The 22,201-nt window shown below is 43.2% G+C and overlaps 1 protein-coding gene across 7 annotated transcripts in view; it reads right to left on the bottom strand.

Annotated features, from left to right (window-relative positions):
* Positions 1–1,831: 1,831 nt before the first annotated feature.
* LOC145360327 (polyhomeotic-like protein 2) overlaps positions 1,832–22,201 on the bottom strand; it is a 256,660-nt gene continuing 236,290 nt past the window's right edge. For 5 of the 7 annotated variants that reach the window (XM_080215518.1, XM_080215524.1, XM_080215520.1 and 2 more), the window contains 5 exons: positions 16,626–16,761; positions 14,771–14,888; positions 12,637–12,790; positions 8,578–8,824; positions 1,832–5,861 (listed from right to left, as the gene is read on the bottom strand). In XM_080215518.1, coding sequence (XP_080071644.1) covers positions 5,707–5,861; positions 8,578–8,824; positions 12,637–12,790; positions 14,771–14,888; positions 16,626–16,761 — 810 coding nt within the window. In that variant the 3' untranslated portion in view covers positions 1,832–5,706. The remainder of the gene's footprint in view (positions 5,862–8,577; positions 8,825–12,636; positions 12,791–14,770; positions 14,889–16,625; positions 16,762–22,201) is intronic. The other 2 variants (XM_080215522.1, XM_080215523.1) reach the window with 2 other exon arrangements.

Raw genomic sequence — 22,201 nt, 5'->3', positions numbered from 1 at the left:
AAAGTCAAGTTGTACAACAGGATCAACCGTGATCATATTGAACAGTGGAGCAGGATCGATCAGCCATTTGGTCTATTCCTGCTCCCAATTTTGGGTTCTTGTGACTCCCATCAAAATTGTGAAGTGGTCTGAAATGCCCATCCTCTGAAGCTGCTGCCCGAGTTTGGAGTTTTTCATTTGGGATTGCTACTGGCACTCATAACTCGCAGAGGGAAAAATAGCCAGAAAGAAGGGGGCAAAATTCTGAGGCTTTTTTTTTAAATCCCTGCCATCCCTGTCTGACACAGACAGAAGCATGAAAGTTTTGGTTAAGGGTCAGAATTTCACTTTCCTCAGTGGCAGGTTTACCAACGGAGAGGAATGGGGGTACATGACAATGAACAGACAAGATTCCCTCCAGGCTCTTGTGCACTGTGACCACACAATGTGGGATTTCTTCCCAAGGGGCGGAAATCCCACCTGCAGCCATTTAGCGCTAATTCGAGGGTGGAATGGCTGCTGAGCACTCGGAATCAATGGGAATGTGTTCCCCACCGAATCTTTGGATGGTCGGAAGTGAGGCCATGTGTTAAAGAATGGATACAATATGCTCAGGGGAAAGGATCGCGGGTTAATGGCTAAATTCTGGAGCCGCAGATAGTGTGGAATATAGTGTTCAATTCTGATCGCCACGCTACCAAAAAGATTGAGACTTTGGAGAGGGTACAGAAAAGATTTACCAGGATGTTGCCTGGTATTGAGGGCATTAGCTGTGAGAAGAGGTTGGAGAATGAGGAATGACAGAGGTTGAGGGATGACCTGCCAGAAGTCTCCAAGATTATGACAGGCACGGACAGAGTGGATAGAAGCTTTTTCCCAGGGTGGAAGAGTCAATTACTAGGGAGCACAGTTTAAGGTGAGAGAGACAAGATTTGAAGGAGGTGCATGTGGCAAGTTTTTTTTTTACACAGGGGTGGTAGGTGCTTGGAATTCACTACTACCTCTAGCAACTTGTTCCAGACACTCACCACCCTCTGTGTGAAACAGTTGCCCCTCTGGACACTTTTGTACCACTCCCCTCTCACCTTAAACTTATGCCCTCTAGTATTAGACTCCCCTACCTTTGGGAAAAGATATTGACTATCTAGCTGATCCATGCCTCTCATTATTTTATAGACTTCTATAAAATCACCCCTCATCCTTCTACGCTCCAAAGAAAAAGGCCTCTCCCTGTAACTCAAACCATCAAGCCCTGGTAGCATCCTAGTAAATCTTTTCTGTGCTCTTTCTAGTTTAATAATTCTTCTAGTTTAATCCTTTCTCTAATAGGGTGACCAGAACTGTACACGGTATTCCAAGTGTGGCCTTACCAATGTTTTATACAACTTCAACAAGATGATCCAACTCCTGCAGTCAATGTTTTGAGCAATGAAACCAAGCATGCCCAATGCCTTTTTCACCACTCTGTCCATCTGTGACTGCACGTCAAGATAATCCCCTTGAAACTTTAACCTGAGATGGAGATTATTTATTAGTAGCAAGTAAACTTACACTGCAATGAAGTTACTGTGAAAATCCCCTAGTTGCCACACTCCAGCATCTGTTCAGGCACACTGAGGGAGAATTTAACATGGCTAATGCACCTAACCAGCAGAGTGTTTGGACTGTGTGAGGAAACCCATGCAGACACGGGGAGAACGTGCATACCACACAGACAGTGACCCAAAGCCGAGAATCGAGCCCAGAACCACAGTGCCGCCCCTCATTGCAACGTGGTGGCTTTGGAAATAAAACTTAATGTAAATATGTCAAAAATGAATAAAGATTCACAGCATTGTGTTTTTTTTTTAAATCGATTTATTACGTACCAACACAGGAAATAGAAAAAAAAATGTCCGCAGTCAGAAGTAACAGTTCACTCAAGTCTGGTCGTGCTTCCGTTACAAGTTGAACAGCTCGGTAATAATTTATTGCAACCTCATTCAGCAGGTTCTTAATGCATCCATAGGAGCGCATGGTGTCAATTTTGGTGTCAATTATACTCCATTTATATAACAATTAGAACATTAGAGATAACAAAAATCAGGCAATGCCAAGCGCTGAACCTGGCAACACATCGGTAGTGGGAAAACAAGACATCTGGTCGGAATGTAAACACTGCTATCTGAATTCACATTTACATTGGTCATCATAAAGAGCACCTGCAACTACTGAAAATCAGCAATAGATTTGGTGAGATAAGGACACATATTGCAAACCGCCAGAACCCCATGCCTGAATATCCAATGCAGCTTTTAAAACATGTGCCGCGCACCTTGAAATATAATTCAAAACCTGAGGCAGGCACTCAATCAACACAAGAATGGCTTTAAAATGTAAAACAAAATACAATTCATTACAAAGAGTGATGTACATTTTAAAGCAATGCACTTTAGTAAAAAAAAATGAATTATTGGGAGTTTAACAAACAAAAATTAGGGCAAAATAACTAAATTCCGGCTCAATTTCTTCAAGTAACCCCATTTGAGTTTTATAATTTGGCCGAAAAATCTTAATGTTGCCTTTCAAAACAGCAGCTACTAGTACTGAAATGTTTATTGCTTTCTTTTACACAGGTACATCAATTAAAGTCATACCTTAGGCTGCAGGCAGCTAAATTAAAGAAAATGTATGGTTAAGAATGCCAAAAGGCTACTTTTCCCCACCAATTTCTCCAGATTAGAAAAGATTGAAAAAGCAGTACATGATGGTAGTTTACAGTGGAGCAAAACTTACAACTTCAATGAGGTCGACACACCTGGTGTTTAAAAAGTAAGATGTACAAAAGCTGATGTTTTTTTTAAACTCATCAACCTTTCGTCTAATAGACCAACAAATTTTGAACCATTTGACTTTGGTGAACTTCTCAGGAGAGAAACATGGGCAGTAATCCGAGACCTCTGATTCCCAAGCTGATACAAGACTCCCAAGCCACGAGCAAACACCTTTTCTTTGGTGAAGGGGGGGGGGAGAAGGGGGCTTTCCCCCTCAAATTTCCACACTCATTTCCCTGAAGATGCTGGTTCACCGTGATCTGGTTTGACCGACATCTGTGGCTCTCTTGGAACCTCAGCCAGGTAGCTGTCCCTCGCTTCCCTGCCTAGCCCATGGGGTACTGAAACCAGCTGTAGTGTCTTACTATCGCTACTAGTGAACCGAACCTAGGGGCTGTCTGGTTTACACAGGTACCATACTAGGCAGTGTCTTTACCCCAATAAGCCAAAAAGGAGCTCAAAATTAGGAATTTTCACAGAAAAAAAAATGGAACTTATTCATTTGAACATCGTTTGAGCTGCAAGTTACTTAAACTGTCTTCCATTTGTCAAAGAAAAACATTTCAGTACTAATACTTTAACAAAAATACATACACAAAAAGCAGTAATACAAAGATTTTTAAAAAAAACTACAAATGACTTATAATGCCAAGATTATCCTTCACAGAAATAAAAATTCAAGTTCTGCAGAAATGAACATTGAAACACGATTACCACGTAATTCCCCTAAAGAGGAACACACAGGATAGAGAAATGACCAAGTATGATCAGCCACATTACCGAATATTTACTGTCTTTGGTCATCCGAAGGTTTTCCACTTGTAGTGTTGAAAATAGTAAGATTTCCTTCTATGGAGCTGATGACAGAACAAAGTCACTATAACTAGAGAAAGGGCAGTTGACTTGTAGGTTCTTCAAATGTGATATAATTTTATAAATTCAGAATGCACTCGATCACACTTTAAAAGGACATTTTCTTGCCAGACAAGATTCCAGGATAGAAGAATGCAACAGTGGCATTACAATCCGTTATTTATTTCTATCGCAATTGTAACCTAATAACAGTGCAGACTTTGTAACAGTGAATGCACCAGTATTGTGCAAAGCTATTAGGGGAATGTAGCGTTAAACTTCCTCAATCAGACTTCCCTTAACAGCTTGGGAACATCCTTACAATGAAGGGAAACAAGGGATGGGTTTGTTAGACAGACAAAATGTAACCTTCTGTGGCTGATATGAAGTAATCAATATACCAGCAATAAAATAGATCTTTGAATAGCTTGGATTTTTTTTTAGATTAGACACTACGTGGCAGTTGCGGACCTCCCTGTTTATTACTAAGTAAATCAGACCTTCAATTTAAGAACTGCCAAAACAAGACTGAAAAGGAGGAAAGTGACCAAATCACATCCAGAATGTGTGGTCACTTCCACAGAAACAAAGACTCAAAGTTCAAGTTGCATTTCAATATCTTGCTACATAAAGTTATACCACATTTTGGAGTTTAGCTGGTCTCTTTCAGAGTCACGGCTAGTAGTTCACTGTTCTCCGAAATGAAGGTTGTGTCAAGCACTGGATCACAAAGCCTATGTTGATGTGTGTGATTCCAAACTGCAACCAGTCAAATGGTGAGACAGTCTTTTGTTACAACCCATGGGCTATAGAGCTTTGGCTAAAAGTGGTTATGGTGGTACAACACTAATATCCTCACCAATTTTACCAAAAGTAGTTAATTGGGAGCCTACTGGAGGATTCAGTTTATAAAATGCCAATCAAGTGAGTCACTTAGCAGGGAGACCAGCCCTGGCAGCCAAGCTGCCTTTCGCTTCAATGCTTCTAGGATTTGGGAGGTTGAAGCGGGGGAGGAAATCCATTAGGGGGATCCTATACTTGACATAATGGAGAGTGTGCCTTAGGGAAGGTCAGGGTTGTGACTGGCTGTGATAGATTCCTGCCGCTCTGCCCAGATTCAATTATCGAGAGCCTCCACTTTGGTCAAGGATCAGGAGATGGACGAACAGCAACTGGCACCTTGCCCAGGAAGATGGGAAAGTTATTTACTCTGTCCTTGTCTACTTGGGTGAATCTTCTGCTTAAGAGTGTAGCTCAGCTCTGCTCAGTAAACCATGCTAATCAGCTCTTTGCCACCCAGTTTAATCAGCTAACTCTTGAATTCACTAAAGAAAAGGATTGAGAGAGGGGGTAAAAAGGTCTTGGGAAAATGTAATTATTGGGAATTCGAATGTTTATATGTGATTTTCAGCTGTAGTTGGTGAAGCAAATACTGCCAACCAGACAGCAAGTTAAGTCACTTGTTTTTTTTACATGTTCTAAAAGTTCTAGAAACATCCACACATATACTTCATCATCCTGCCTTGTACAATTACAGATAGAGTAGTTTTACAGCACCATTTTGTTATTCCAGGCACATTGAGAGATCACAAAATAGATCTGTTGATTATCAAATCATTCTAAAGCAAGTCTAATCTCTAAACATGCATTTCAAACAGACAGCAACCTCAGCACAGATCTAGTTCCAAAAAGCAACTATTCTCAGAATGTCAGTGAGCTGTCCAACCACCAGCGAGTGGCAGGGCCACCCCATCCTGTAAAGGAGTCATTGTCCAAACACTCAACACATCGGATCACCTTGGGAAGTGTCTCCTTGTGCCAATATTTCTGCATTTATCCTTGCTTGTGGAATAGAACCTTTTCCTTACTTAGGAAAAACTGTACCCGGAATGCGAGCTTCTCATGAAGCCAATAGTCGTTTTGTTGCTGTTGGAGCTTGCAGTACAACATTTCAGTTTCCTTTCCAGAGAGCACCGTTCACAGTGGCCAGAAACTTTGGCTTATTAGAAGAACCGTCACCATAGCTGTCCAATGATCCTCTTTGATGTCCCATTGCTTCTGGTTAGGAATCCTTCAGCATGTTGATTCTGGCGTATATTTTCAAAGCTGGCCCTAATTTAATGTTCATGGCACTCATCAGATGATCTTCTTTGAGCAACAAAAGGGCCTGGCCATCAATCTCCTGTGTCCGGAATTCATCAGCAATCTCCTGGCAACCTGAAGAGAAACCGAGAAAAGAACTTAAAATGCTCGTTACCCTTCCTGAAGCAAGTGTTTAGGATAAAAATACTCGTTTCAGTGCCTTCAGAACAACCACATCACAAAAGATTGCAGCAAAATAGTTAAGACGTACACCATAACATTTCAGGGGTAGGATCTTTTAACAGGAATTTTTAAAGAAGCACCTTAAAATTCAGGTTTATCCATTGCAATATTGAGAATGAGCTGTTCAGTTTTGGAACTCCCTGCTGGTCATGGTCCATCAGTAATAAAACTGGAGGGGGTCTCTCTCTGACATGATGGATCTGTGCTAAGGGACTTCCCATGCTGTTTATCTGTAGTGAACCAAGGAGCGAGTCCAGAGAATGCTATTGAATGGACATCACTGAAACAGGTCAACCAGTCCATGCTGGTGTTTGTGTTCCAAACTAACCTCCTCCCACATTACTCCAAATCCCCCTCCCCCGGCAGCACAACCTCCTCTTCCTTTCTCCTTCATGGACTTCCCCGTCTTCCCCTTAGATGTATCTTAATGATTGACCACAGCTGCTCCCTGTGACAGAGATTTCTACATTCTCACCACTTCCTCAGTAAGGTTAAGATAGGCCTAAATTTCTGATTGGATTTATTAATGCCCATCTTAGATTTATGACCTCTAGTTTTGGTCACCCAAACCCACACAAGACAAACAATTTTCCCCATCAGACCCATTCATAATTTTAAAAAGAGCTTTGTCACTCTGCATCTAACCCGACCTGCGAGCTGTAGAGTGAAAGAAATTAAATGAAAGGATAGAATGAACTGATACTTATGAAATGATCTAAACACAAATAGTAGGTACAGAAATTAATCATAGAACCCCTACAGTGGAGGAGAGGCCATGCTCCCATTGCATTGCATTGACTCTCTGATAGAGTATCTTCTCAGGCCCTCTCCCTCACCCTATCCCTGTAACCCATATATCTTTGGACAATAAGGGGCAATTTAGTATGGCCAATCCATCTAACCACATGTTTCGGACTGTCGGAGGAAATCGGATCACCTGGAGGGAACCCACGCAGACACAGGAGAGAACGTGCAAACTCGAAACAGTTACCTGATTTGATAGGCAGAGGGATCTGGGTGTACAGGTACACAAGTCACTGAAAGTGGCAGCGCAGATGGAGAAGGTTGTTAAGAAGGCATACGGCATGCTTGCCTTCATCAGCTGGGGCACTGAGTTTAAAAATTGGCAAGTCATGTTGCAGCTTTATAGAACCTTAGTTAGGCCGCACTTGGAATATAGTGTTCAATTCTGGTCGCCACACTACCAGAAGGATGTGGAGGCTTCGGAGAGGGTACAGAAAAGATTTACCAGAATACTGCCTGGAATGGAGAACACCAGCTTTGAGGAGAGGTTGGAGAAACTTGGTTTGTTCTCACCGGAACAACAGAGGTTGAGGGGAGACTTGATAGGGGTCTACAAAATTATGAGAGGCATGGATAGGATGGATCGTCAGAAGCTTTTTCCCAGGGTGGAAAAGTCAATTACTAGAGGACACAGGTTTAAGGTGTAGATTTGTTTTTACACAGAGGGTGGTGGGTGCCTGGAACTCGTTGCCGGGGGAAGTAGTGAAGCGGATACAGTAGTGAGTTTTAATGGGCATCTGGACAAATACATGAATAGGATGGGAATAGAGGGATATAGCCCCTGGAAGGGTTTAGTCGGGCAGCATGGTCGGAGCAGGCTTGGGAGGGCCGAAGGGCCTGTCCTTTGAGGTTGGAATTGAACCCGGGTCCTTGATGCTGTGAGGCAGCAGCGCTAACCACTGTGTCGTTGATGTTTAAGACAACTAATAGATTCAGTAGGTTAGGGCAGAGGACAATTACATGCTCTGGTGGGAGAGTTCCACACAACCTTCAAATGAAAGCTAGGCTGTTCAGGGCTGATCTGAGGAAACAGTTCCTCAGGCAAAGACTAATAGAAACTTGGAACTCTCTTCCCCCTGCACAAAAAACAAACTGCTGAAGGTACGCTAACTGAGAATGTCAAAACTCAGACCAATTGTTAGTAAAGGTGGGTAACTGGATTTAAGATGGAAATGAGCCATGATCTAATTGAATAGTGGAACAGAATTAAGTGGAATGGCTTCCTCTGTTCCTATATCTCCACATTCTAAAATATGCTACAAATCAGAAAAGCCATGAAATGGCAGAATTAGAGACATTACAACTGGTCTCACGGCTAAGAGCAGAGGAAATCTCATTTCCCTCTCTCTCTACAGCTAAAGTTTGTACAAGGACTAAGAGAACAGCTTTAATGGCAGTCAGCACTCGTAATCCAGGCACAAAGCTGAGCAAGGCCTGAGAGAGGCCAGCTGGTGCATAACTATGTCTGAGTAAGGTCGGTGCAGAGCAAGTGACATTGCACAGCACGAGTTCCAAATCATTGCACTATCCAAGAGGCACACAAGTTTTCTGTCTTATCTTCCACATCTTCAGCTGCATTGACAGTGTGTGGAGACCACATTCACTCTGGGTCATAGGAGCAGCTCCTTGATCGGGAGACCCCAACAGAAAGGGAAAGTAGAGACACCAGAATACACAATCTCTACTAATTAAAAAGTTTTCAAGACCAGGTAAGTAGTTTCGAATTGTACCGAGGCAGCTTCTTAAATTTACCCCATCAGGTAAAGAAAGTTTAAACAGTCTCAGTGAAATGAAAAGCCTTTACCTGGCAGCGAGCGGATAAATTCACACACGTCCTCCACATTCCACTTGGTGGGATCACTCGGCAGGAAGTGATGGCCAATTCCCATTGGGTCTTGCACCCTCATATCGTGAATATCCAGCTCTCGTTCACTCTGGCGTCTCCGTGATGTGGACGAACTGGCAGAGATCGGCGACAGTGGCTCTTCATAGCTGGAATTATCTGACCCTCTGCTCGAGTCCTCATGACTTAACCCCACGTTGGCCGGTGGCTGCCGGGGAGACGAGATAAACATTACACGAGCGTCAACGGAAAAGTCCACTGTTCAAAAATATCAGTCATTGGGTCAAAATCTTGGAACTTCCTTCCTAACAGCACTGTGGGTGTACCTACGCCACAGGGACTGCAGCGGTTCAAAAAGGCAGCTCATCATCACCTTCTCAAGGGGGGCAATTAGGGATGGGCAATAAATGTTGGCTGAGCCAGTGATATTCCACAAATTAATAAAAATGATCAGTTATTTTAAAGGTAAATTTAGCAACTTCCAAGTGACCCTTCCTGTGAAAGCACAGTCAATAAAGATTCTTCACACTTTACAGATAAAGAGCAGCCAATACCAGAAATCCGAAACTACACAATTCTTTCAATAAGCGGACTTTTATTCATTCATGGGACATGGGGGTCGCTGGCTGGCCAGCATTTCATAGAAACCCTTGAGTGCAGCAGGAGGCCATTCAGTCCATTGAGTCTGCACTGACAGCAATCCCATCCTATCCCTGTAACCTCATGTATTTACCCTGCTAATCCCTTTAACCTATGCATCCCATGACACTAAGGGGCAATTTAGCATGGTCAGTCAACCTAATCGCTCATCTTTGGACTGTGGGAGGAAACTGGACCACCCGGCGGAAACCCATGCAGACACAGGGAGAATGTGCAGACTCCGCACAGACAGTGACCCAAGCCGAGAATCAAACCCAGATCCCTGGAGCTGTGAGGCAGTAGTGCTAACCACTGTGTCACCCCCATGCCTATTTGCCTGAGGGCAGTTGAGAGTCGACTGCATTGCTGTGGCTTTGGAGTCACATGTAGGTCAGACCAGGTAAGGACGGCAGATTTCCCTCCCTAAAGGGCATCCCCAGTGAACCAGATGGGTTTTTCCGACAATCGTTAATGGTTTCATGGTCATCAGCAGATTCTTAATTCCAGATTCTTTTTAGTGAATTCAAATTCTACCATCTGCTGTGACAGGATTCGAACCCGGGTCCCCAGAACATTCGCTGAGTTTCTGGATTAATAGTCTAGTGATAATACCATTAGGCCACTGACATCTCCTTCAATATATAAAATAGTCCAGCAAGACTGAGTTGTTCGTACCATTTACTCAGAAGTAGTGTACATTCTACAATTAATTTCTGTTCAATAATGATGCTGAGAAGCATCTTGGGACATTTTCCTACATTAAAAAGGCGCTATAGAAATGCAAATTTTTGTTGTAGGATGGCACATTCTGTAAATACAATATAGCTGCATAATAATAACAGAACATGGCAGTGTGGAGCTGAGCACTGGAGTGGGATTGTGCACAAATACAGAGGAAAGATTCAACAAGAACATGCCCCCTGGGGGAGAAGATTCATTTATTGGTGCTTGTGCCTATTACTCTATTCCTATAATGACATTCCTGGCATTTGCTTTCCTTATTCTCCACCAGTTTTATTCTTTATCAATTTAAACAAAGTTATTCTCGCTGACTCGCTGTCCTTGGGCAAATGTCTCTCAGCTGCGTGTATTGTGTCCATCTCTCAGGCTTTCTTCATTCACGTTCTATTCAGAATGAACAGCCCAGCTGGGACACTCAGTGTCTGAATACAATCGGTCACCCTGGAGGTGGCTGTTCAAACACCAACTGGCTGCAGCCTTGCTTTCATTTTCTCTGTTGATAACTAATTGAAATTTTTGCTCGAACGATTTTAACCCTGTCCTCACCAAACCAGAGTCCACAATCTCAGGCTGCTGTCTCTCTGTTCAGTTTCTGCATTGAGCAATCAAACAGCCTGAGCTTCCAAACCACAGGCTCAATCATCAGTGATACTTGATGCAAAAATCTAAATTCACAGTGAAAAACAAGCGATTTGGGAGAAAAAATTCCCACAAAATACAAACATTCATCAGCCTTAAGTAGATTGCAGTATCTTTTCAGATTCAAACTTTGTTGACAATCTTTATAAAGATTAGTGGACCAGTAAACCCTGCTTGTTCATGCGCCAAATGGCATCTCTTATCTTTTGATGCCCTTTTCCCAACTCTTCAGTTTAATTTTTTTATTATTGTAATTAAAATCTCTCCAGGGACTCTCTCTCTCTCCATTTCTATCTCCTCCCCCGTCCTTTGACTCCCACCTCCTTCTCATCCTCTCCCTCTCTGTTCCTGCACCAGTGGCTGCGCCTTCAGCCTCTTCACTCTACCCTCCTCTCTTAAAACCCAAGCTATAGCCAAGCTGCAATCACCTCTGCTCATTTCCACTTCCTTCATTCAGGCTTCAGTTGTTTCTTTACATCTCCATTTAGGTGCGGATCGGAAAGCCAATGTATTTTACTGAGGCAGACTAGACCCTACCACTTTTCTATTTTTGTCATTAGTCGGGGGGGAATAGGATGTTTTACTCTAGATATGTTTCCACTGACAAACTGGAAGGATTTATCAAAACAAATTTTGTTTAACAGCACACAATTTAACTATAACAAATGAATTAGCTTAACTTTTGAATAATACTCAAACCTGACAAGACAATTCTTAACTGCTAACCTATCACAATTAGTTCCAATCAAGCAATATTTCTCTTATAAACTTAAGGCCCCTTTTTAAAATCAGTTAGCAAAATACAGACATACTTGCTGTGACTTAGGTTACCAGGCTTAGAGTTTTCAGAAAAGTTTTGAGGACAGAGCTACAGAGTTGCATTGCTTTCTTTTAGCTGCCCAGGCAGTTACTCTTTAATATGAAAATGGAACTGTTTCTTTCCTGAAAGCTCAGTTTCTCCCGTTAACCACATGACTTTGTCTCTGTCAATCAATCTAGTCTAAAATCCCAAGAGAACTTAAATAAACAAATGGTCCATTAACTCTACAAAGTAACACATTCCTTAGACAAAACCAGTTACTAGCCTGTACTTTTAGCATTTGTTGCACATTTACCAGACAAATTACTCTTGTAACAGAACACTGCCTCTTAAAGCAGACGCACTTTAACTATGAAATATATCAACATAGCACAGAATCATCTTTTATAAGGAGCGAGTGATACAATGGTAAAGTCACTGGACTGGTAATGAGACCCAAGCTAATAATGTTCTGGAGGCATGGGTTCCAAATCCCATCGCGGTATTGGATGGAATTTAAATGCAATTAATAAATCTGGAATTGGAAGGTAATCTCTGCGATGGTGACCATTCAACTATCAATTGGCATGAAAATCCATCTGGTTCATGAATGTGCTTTAGAGAAGGAAATCTGCTGCCCCTCCCCAGTGTGGGCTACATGCAACCCCAGACCCACAAAAATTGTCCTCTGCCCTCTGAAATGATGTGGCATCAAGGGCAATTAGGAATTGCCACTGATGCCCACATCCAATGAAATAATTTTAAAAACGCAATAATTCTTGGGGCAGAGCACTGGGAAAGCTCACAGATTCACTTCGCTGCAAAACCAACTGCTGCTGGAAACTTTACCGCCATTTTGTCGATTGCTTATTTTATTTATTAGCGTCACAAGTAGGCTTATATTAACACTGCAATGAAGTTACTGTGAAAATTCCCTAGTTGCCACACTCTGGCGCTTTTCGGGTACATTAAGGGAGAATTTAGCACGACCATTGCACCCTAACCAGCACACCTTTCACACTGTGGGAGGAAACGGGAGCGCCTGGAGGAAACCCACGCAGATACGGGGAGAACGTCACACAGACAATGGCCCAGGTCAGGGATCAAACTCGGGTCCCTGGCACTGACAGGCAGCAATGCTAACCACTATGCCAGTGGCATGGCTGGAGATCATTTCAGTGAGACACAGTGTGTGTCCTTACCTTCAGCTGTTTCTTGTGTTGGTCTTTATTGGCGTTGTGCAAACTGTTTTTCCTTGGTCCTCGACGGCCTAACTTGCCTCCTTCTTTCTTCTGTAGATATTTACTCTTGTCTGGTTTAAAGAGACCCACTCTTTTACTGCAGCCAACATTGTACCTTTAAATAAACAGAGCAAACTGAAACAGCTGGATTTACAGAATCTACCTCCTTACTGGATAAGAGTTACTTGTTTGATTTGACACAAACACATCATAATTACAAAAATCCAGTTTGCTAAATTCCACGTTAATCACTTTGCTGTAGTGTTCAGCTGTAGAAGCATTCTTGTACTTTAGTGGAGAGAAAGTAGGGAAAAGTGTTTCAAAAATACAGCCAAAAACCTTTCTTTCAGGAGGACACTTTGAACAAATATAATTTCTCTCTCTTTTTATGAAGGTGAATTAAGTTGGTCTCCATGGCGCCAGCTGTCACTCAGATTCTGGGGGCAGGGGGAGACTCAAAATCTTTAGACACTATAGTGGTGACAATGAAGGTGTCCTTTAGCTGAAATGAGTGTGTTGCCCATGAGGCCACGTCTGGAAACGTGTTAACAATAACCACCCCAAGGATTGTCGAAGAGCAGATTGGTGATTAAATAGTTTGTCAGTCTCATCAGAGGCTCCTCGCCATTTTGATGGATAACAATCTCCTCTAACAGTGACTGACTGAGCTGGAGTACACCTATCATTGCTGAGAAAATCAAAAACTACTCAAAGCTACAATCACCTTCTACTGTTCACTGCTGCACCTTTGGAAAGGACTTTTTACACATTGGAGATACTTTCTGGGAATATTTGCTAATAAGTCACCAACACGCTTATCGACATTTATTCTGGAAATTTTGAGAACCTCATCTAATGACAATGGGTGGGATTTTCTGGCCACACTTGCCCCAAAACTGGAAAATCCCCCTGAGGTCAACGGACCTTTGCATGGTCCCCCTGCTCCCCCCCAAACTACAATTCCCATGGTGGACAGGATGGGAGAATCCACCCCCCCCCACCCCCCCGCCCCCAGAGAGTGTTGTGCTGCAGGAAGGTCATTGGACACATTATAGGAGTCACCAGGGGAACGCGAGTACTTGGTCACGGGGATCTTGCTCAGGGTCTCCCTTGGTCTGGAGGAGGAAACGAGGCGAGAGAGAGCAGCACTCGCTGCTTCAGCGGAACGGGTTGGTATTCAGCCCCTGTGCGGGTACAGGAGTCCCTCCTCCCCGGCACATCCTCCACCCGGACTTCAAACACCTCCTCAGAATCTGTACAAGCTCTCACTCAGTCCTGGAGCTGTCCCAGTGTGATGGTCAGTGCATTCCATTCAGAGGAAGTGGGCAAGAGGAACTAACATCAGGTCACATTCTGGTGATCAGCAATTAAACCAAACCAGTGTCCCAGATCCAGATTTAAACAGGGGGGCTTCTCATTAGCTCCACACTTATTTAATGTTCATTTTCACACTTTCACCAACAGAAAACCCTCCCAGTCTTTTCCAATTGGAAATTTTTCACTTATGAATTGCTGACTAAGGGCGGCATCACACCCAAACAAGGCTCCACCCCACACCAACGTCCCAAACAAGGATTCTGTGAGCCACCCCACACTAACATACAGACCTTCCACTGGGTTTCACTGGTTAGGAAACAGCAGTGGGTACCCAAGCTGGCTTCTTCTATTTTAGCCTCGAGTATCGATGCCTACTTCAAGCCACTAAGACAATCAGTTTCTGCAATCTATCCATATTGCTAAATATCCTCATCCCTAGAATAATTCTTGTCAGCCTTTTAGATCATAGAATCCCTACAGTGCAGAAGGAGGCCGTTCAGCCCATCAAGTTGGCACTGACCACAATCCCACCCAGGCCTTAGAAAAACGGTTAATAGTCATGTATGAGAACAGTGATACGGGTAGAGATCTGGGACCAAACTAGGCAGTCTGAGAGGTCGAATGACTTGTTGACCCTGATCGGGACATTGAGCCTTGTGGGTGGAATTCCAGGAAAGATTACTGAGAAGTCATCAAGTCTCGAGTTTCTCATCGCGTTTGCTGTTGGTGAAACGCAATCAGCAATTCAGAATATTTCATGGTTTTGTTGACATTTTACCTCTTTGCACAAGCCATGGAGCAAAACCTCTTCGATCCTTTAAACTTATGAGCGTAATCAAGTCTTCCACAAAATTCACACTTCAGTTTGAGAGCATCTTCTTCCTTTTCCTTAGACTCTGAAAAAAAATTAAAGAATGGATATTGAGAAAATGGGTAAACGTGTTACAGCCTAAATGATCCAATGCAGGGAGTTACACGTATATCCCACGTCCCTAATTTCAATCCATTTGGATTCTTAAAACAGAAAGCTTCAATATATTCAGGAATATGATTGATTAAAGCTGGCCCTCACTGTTTAATCTGTACTGAGCTAAACCTTCCTCCCACCATCTCCCCAGGCAACGTGGTTCAGACATTCACCACCCTGTGTAAAAAAAATGCCTCATACATCTCCTCGAAACTTTTCCCTACGCACCTTAAACCTATGTCCTCTAATACTCGACTTTTCTACCCTAGGAAAGAGCATCCACTCTGTCCATACCCCTCATAATCTTGTAAACTTCTAACAGGTCACCCCTCAACCTCTGTCATTCTAGTGAGAACAAACCAAGTTTCACCTCAAAGCTAACACCCTCCAGACCAGGCAACATCCTGGTAAACCTCTCCTGTTCCCTCTTTAAAGCATTTTGTGGATTACATGAGGCTGACTTATAGGGCAACTAGGGTTGGGTAATAAATGCTGGCCATGTCCCACGAATGAGTAACAAAAAGTTTAAAAATCTGGTTTCACTAATGGTGATCAGAACCAGATGTTTGAAAATACAAAAAAAGTGCTCAGTAACCCACGCATTTCCCATGGCTAAACCATCTAACCTACACATCTTGGGACACTGAGGGGCAATTTAACATGGCCAATGCACCTAACCTGCACATCTTTGGACTGTGGGAGGAAACTGGAGCATCCGGAGGAAACCGACGCAGACACGGGGAGAACGTGCAAACTCCACACAGTGATGGACGTTGGAATTGAACCTGGGTCCCTGGAGCTGAGAGGTAGCAGTGCCAACCACTGTGCCATCCTCTGGTCTGAGTGAGCCTGCCTTACATCCAACTTTTTCAACTTCTTATTCCATCTCCCAAAAACTCAAAACAGAGAGGGGAAATCAATTCAATCCTCATGTGAGGGATTTAAATTCCAACAATAACTTTGTGTGCTCACTTTCTGACACATTAACATACACCGGGTGAGCAGTACACATTCCCAGTGAGAAATCTGCGCCAGTCAAGTTAGCCATGTTTGCAGATGGGGAATCGGGGCATTAACAAGGCTCTGACCAGTGGAGTGGGGAATGGATAAAAAGGGATTCCTAGCTCTTTCACATCTCGTGTGTACCAGTTCTCATGTCCTGAAAATCTACCCATCAGGAAGTGGAGAGTAGCAATGATAAAATTTTAAAAATAGGTAAGAAAGTTCACAGTGGAGTGAGAAGCTGTAATAACAACACCAAGATACAGGCAAGTTACTGCGGATGCTGGAATCTGAAACCAAAAGAGAAAATGCTGGAAAATCTCCGCATGTCTGGCAGCATCTCTAAGGAGAGAAGAGCTGACGTTTCGAGTCCAGATGATCCTTTGCCAAAGCTGAAGGATAGTACGGCAGGGCAACTGACTGGTAGATAAGGTTGTGACTGTGATGTTTTATGTAGCCTATCCAGATGTTAGTGAACCACGAAATAAAGACCGTATCCAAATATCAAGACAGTATAGAAATGAAATGGGAATGACAAATAATACAAGTGCGAGAAACTTGTGCCTAAAGTAAAGCTCAAAATGAGGTCAGTTCCTGTGTCCAGTTCACTGTAAAGTCCTGTCACATGAGGCAACATGAAAGGTAATGTGGGTGCGAGACAAACCTTGCTGACTGAGGTCGTCCATCTCAGAGTCAGTGTTGTTCAGTTGGGGCAGTTTGTCCGCTGGTTGCACTGACGCCTGTTGCTGCTGCTGCTTTTGTTTAGCCAGATTTTCAATGAGCAAAGACGAGCGGCCGACCTATAAAACAGGAAAACAAGAACAATTCGATGCATCTTCCGTGGGTTAGTTCCCCCAGCGCCAAACATCACCCTCCGTTCTAAGAAGGACTCGCGAGGAGTTTTCCCTGGATCTATGTTAGTGGCCAATCAAACCAAGTAGCCGGGGGCTTGGGCACAGGGTAGTCGGGTCTGGTGTCCCCTCGTACTGCTGGACATACAACTGGGATTAGGAACACAACACGTGACAAATCACTGCTGCAAACCCCAACCAACCAGTACACCTGAACCCATTTCTTAAATGGTGACCAAGATTATAATTAGTGGAAGCAAAGCTCAACAGTTTCACTATGGCTGCGGTGAACTCAATCTAAACAAAACTGGTGCTTGGGACACCTTGGTTATCCACCGAGCACAAACTGAATGAACAAATTGAATTTGTAAATCTTCCCCCGTAACTGTAGACCATGAATTAATGACCTGATCAGGAGAGAATATTTCATTGCTCCTGTCCCCTTGCCAAGTTTAATCCTTTCCCCACTCTCTGAAGATACTGACGCAGGTTCAGACACAATGAGTCACAGCAGTTGCTTTTCTAAGGAACCATTCTTCCTGTGAACTCAGTCATTAGTAAATGTTGGCAGGTTTTATTTTAAACTGTAGCATGTATCACAGTTGAGTGTGCACCCACACCCACAAACAGTATTTTTTTTCTCTATTTTAAGCCCTGGAGTGTTGGAGGTTAGCGGAGGAGCCAAGCTAAGATCACAGACTCGTGGACTGCTCCGGTTGGTCCCGTCTAAATGGAATTTCTAATGGTCTTTCTAAATAACATGCTAAAGTGCGGAGTCTCTGAGGGGGGCATTCTCTCAATTGTAATTCAACTCTTATTCTTGCTGTTAACATTCATAAACCAGCAGATGTGGGTTTGCCTTAGGAGCAGAAGATTATTGGGTAAAATGTCTGTGCAGTTTGGAGGGAGTGCTACTCTGTTGGAAGTGTTGTGTTTTAGATAAAGTGTTAACTGTGCCCTCTCCTACCCTCAAGTACCAAGAACATAAGAACATAAGAAATAGGAGCAGGAGTAGGCCATCTAGCCCTTCGAGCCTGCCCCGCCATTCAATAAGATCATGGCTGATCTGTCGTGGCTCAGTTCCACTTTCCCGCCCTCTCCCCATAACCCTTAATCCCCTCGCTTATCAAAAACCCATCAACCCGCGTCTTAAAAATATTTAGCGAGGCAGCCTCCACCACTTCAACGGGCAGAGAATTCCAGAGATTCACCACCCTTTGAGTGAAGAAGTTCCTCCTCAACTCCGTTCTAAACCGCCCCCCCCTTTATCTTGAGGCTGTGCCCCCTAGTCCTACTGTCCTTTCTGAGCGGGAAGAGTCTCTCCACCTCTATCCTATCCATCCCATTCATCATCTTATACATCTCAATGAGATCTCCCCTCATTCTTCTAAACTCTAACGAGTACAAGCCTAGTTTATTCAGCCTCTCCTCATAGCTCAACCCCCTCAACTCCGGTATCAGCCTAGTAAACCTCCTCTGCACTCCCTCCAAGGCCAAAATATCTTTGCGCAGGTGCGGCGCCCAAAACTGCACACAGCAGTTAATACACAGCAGTTTAAACTACAGCATAAGAACAGGCCCTTCGGTCCACCAAGCCTGTACTGACACAATGCCTTTCAAAACTGATGACCTTTTGTCTCTACGCAGTGCGTATCCCTCTATTCACTGTCTATTCACGTATCAACAGGTAGTTGAAGAAGATCCGACAGCGCTGATCATAGAGTAGAGGAAGACAAGGTCTGTGGTTTCCAGTGGATATGAGAAATAAGAAATGAATTTACTTATGAAAAGGAAAATGTAGCTCAATCTTTTCCTTGGCACATTAGTTTAAAACCAATCTGCAAATGCATTATTGGTAGCTCAATTTGCACCTAGAACAAAAAACAAAGAGCAGTACAGCACAGGAACAGGCCCTTTGGCCCACAAAGTCTGTGCTGGCACAGATGCCTTTCTGATCTAATATTTTCTTGTCTCTATGTGGTCCAAATCCCCTTATTCCCTGCCTATTCATGTATATATGATGTGGAAATGCCAGTGTTAGACTGGGGTAAACACAGTAAGAAGTCTCATAACACCAGGTTAAAGTCCAACAGGGTTATTTGTAGCAAACGTCACTAGCTTTCGGAACTGGCTGTTCCTTCGTCAGGTGGGTGGGATTTCTGATCATAAACAGGGCATATAAAGACAAACTCAATTTACTTGAATAATGATTGGAGCGTGAGTCTTTACAGCTAATCAAGTCTTAACAGCTATCTCACCCACCTGACTCAGGAACAGCCGGTTCCGAAAGCTAGTGGCGTTTGCTGCAAATAAAACTGTTGGACTTTAACCCGCTGTTGTGAGACTTCTTACTGTATTCATGTATATACCCTGATCCTCTTCAATATTGTTATTGAATCTGCTTCCATCACTTCCTCTGGCAGCGCAATCCAGGCATTCACCACCCTGCGAGAGAAAAACTTGCCCCTAACTAACATAGAAAACAGTTAGGTTTGGTACCCGGCTACTTTTAAATACTGTGATGATACTGTGCCTTTAAGAAATGTGTTTGGGTCACTTCTTGTGCAGGATCTGTTGTAGCAGTTTGTTTTATTATCAGTGCCATTTTGTCTGCATCTGACAAGCCTGTTGTTACTGCAGCAGCATAACTGATCTTAATTGCCACAATGTTTGCTTTAATCTGGATTAATGCAGTGTTGTTATTTTTTATGTTTTTTTTTAGAAAGAGTGGGATTTGATTAGGTTTTGACAGCAACAGTCAGGTGACTGGGTGGGGCTAAGCTCACAGAGTAAAAGCAAGCTTCATTGATTTTTGGGGATTTGTAAAGAGCAGAATTAGCTCCCTGGAAACTGGGATCTGCCAGAAACTAAGTTTCTTTCTCTGAAGTTCTGCTGTTTGAGGCTTTATCCTTCTCTGGAAACTGCTGCACGGGAGTTAGAAGGCAGGAATCTTTCTGTATCTGCCCCAAAAGGGGCAAACTGGAAATCTGGCACCCATGTAAGCATATCTGCTTTTGTGCCAATTCTGAAGATTGAAATTTATAGGCTTATGGCTTAAATTGGAACTATAGAGTTGGCTAGCTGTATGTGGAATTTGCACACTTTCCCCATGTTTGTGTGGGTTTCCTCGCAGTCCAAAGATGTAGGGTGAGGTGGATTGGCCATGCTAAATTGCCCCTTAGTGTCAGGAGATTAGCAGGGTAAATATATGGGGTTACTGGGATAGGGCCGGGGTGGGACTGTGGTTGGTGCAGGCTCAATGGACCGAATGGCCTCCTTCTGCTCTGTGGGGATTCTGTGATTCTAACTTCAAGAATTATACTTTTGTCACGTTCAAATCTTTTAATTGGTAAATTAAGCTTTTTGTTATACTCTGTTCTTAAATAAAATTTGTTTTAATAAAAGCTTCCTCATGGGTCAGGAGAATCACACCTAGCGTGAAACATTTTATGTTCACCCTAATGCCAAAATCAAAAACGTTACAGTTTCGGCTAATTTCATAATATGCCCTTGGAGTTTCTGGTCTGGTCCCTAACAATACGCACAATAGTTATGCCCCGTAAAGGCATGTCCTAGTCATAACTTTAAACTTGGGCCATAATTATAGAATGTTCTAGATTCTTTTAGTATAGAATTTTCTAGAAGGGGACATGAACAATACTGTTAAGATGGCTGCCACAGGTCAGGTGACTTGTGCAACTCCTGTTCAGACAAACGATCAACACCTGTCTGAAAAAGCTTCTGGAAAGTTCTGGAATGTGAATGGGTTTCTCGGGTGCAAAGGAACCAGCTCAGTGGGAGAGAGAGAAATGGCTGCCAGATGTGGTCACAGCTGTGAGGACAGAATATCGCTGAGCTAATGATAGCTGGTGTGTTGCTGAGTTATCAATCACTTCCTCACTGTGTATCAATCACCCTGACTCCAACCCATTCTGTGGATAACGGGAAACACTGAAACTTGCTATCATGTGACTGAAACTGGCTGCAGATAAAAAAATAATTCTTCCAACAATCAGAGAGAAACTGGTCAGTCTACAAAGAACACCCTCCACAGAACAGCAGCTGCAGAACAAGGCAACAAAACCTTGACTTTGTTAACATGGAGACTGCCTCGTAAGAATGTCCCAGCCAGATTCCTGTTCCAAGTTCACCTGTAAAGAAATTTGACCTCCTGGTAAGAGCTACAAATGACTGAATTCATGACCTTCTAAACACCTATCTCTTCAAGGGCATCCAACAGGAATATATGATCCCAGTTACTGAAACCACCCTTTCAGAGTGGAAATGCTACCTTCAACATGCCTGCTGCGATGACTGTTTATCCTATAATTAGCCACACATCAACTATTACAAGTTGTAAACAAATAGTTCAAAGTGTACTATCCTCTTGAACTGTATCCTTTGTGTGTGCGAGAGCGATGTGGCATTTAGAGCTTTGGATGAATGTGCAAATAAATAATCCTTTCTTTAATCCCACAGAAGCTTGCTACTGATTGTGTGGTCGTCAATTTTTGATCAGTCAGGGAGAAACAGACACACCTTCCTTTCCATAAATACACCATCAGCAGACAGGAAGGGGAAGACTACACAAGGGTTTCAGTTCTCTCCTGTTCTTGTCTGTATCAGAATTACCAAAACAACAGGAGGATTCCAATCCAAACTCCATCTTATCGTATGAAGAGCTGCAAGCTCATTCGATTCAGAGGAATAAGAAAGAATTTTGCATTAGGCTGCTCTTACAGAGCAGGAAACCCTTTTGCTCTGTGGGTATCTCCAGTCCCACAGCAACATCGAGTATTAAGTGCTCTCTGAAGGGGCTTAGCAAGACACACCATTCTATAAAGTCAATAGTCAGTCAGGGGTGGACAAGAATTGCCGGCCCATCAGCACGGCCCACTTCCAGGAGAACGAGGAAAACACAATGGTGCAAAGGCAGACAATTTACAAAATGAAATTTCAAAGGGAATCAAGTTAAAGGCGGGGCTCGGGGGCCGGGGCTCGGGGGCCAAGGTCAGCCGCTGGAGGATGTTACTGAGTCTCAGTATTAAACAAAAATAACAGCAGATACCACAAGGGACCAATTAGTTGATACACCTCACTGTGGTCACTGGGGCAGGTGTAATAGGACATAAGTAGGCAGGTTCACCAAAAATCTATGTCTTCAATCACCAGAAATGGCAAATGGATGTTAGGAAGGTGGATTAGATTGAATGGAAATTTAAACGGGAGAGCTATGGGAACAAATATAAATTCAACACCAACAATCTCTGGCTGGTTACTTTATAGACACTCTCCATTTAATTTCCCCTTAATTTCCTGAAGTATGATTGGTCGCTGGAAAGTAGTTCCACAACAACAAGCCTCATGGCAAGCTGACCCGTGTCGGGTA

This window comes from Carcharhinus amblyrhynchos, chromosome 30, assembly GCF_965287045.1.
Source record: "Carcharhinus amblyrhynchos chromosome 30, sCarAmb.v2.hapA, whole genome shotgun sequence".
NCBI lineage: Eukaryota > Metazoa > Chordata > Chondrichthyes > Carcharhiniformes > Carcharhinidae > Carcharhinus > Carcharhinus amblyrhynchos.
The sequence above is the reverse complement of the archived record's forward strand: the minus strand, read 5'-3'. Positions and strand labels throughout refer to the sequence as shown.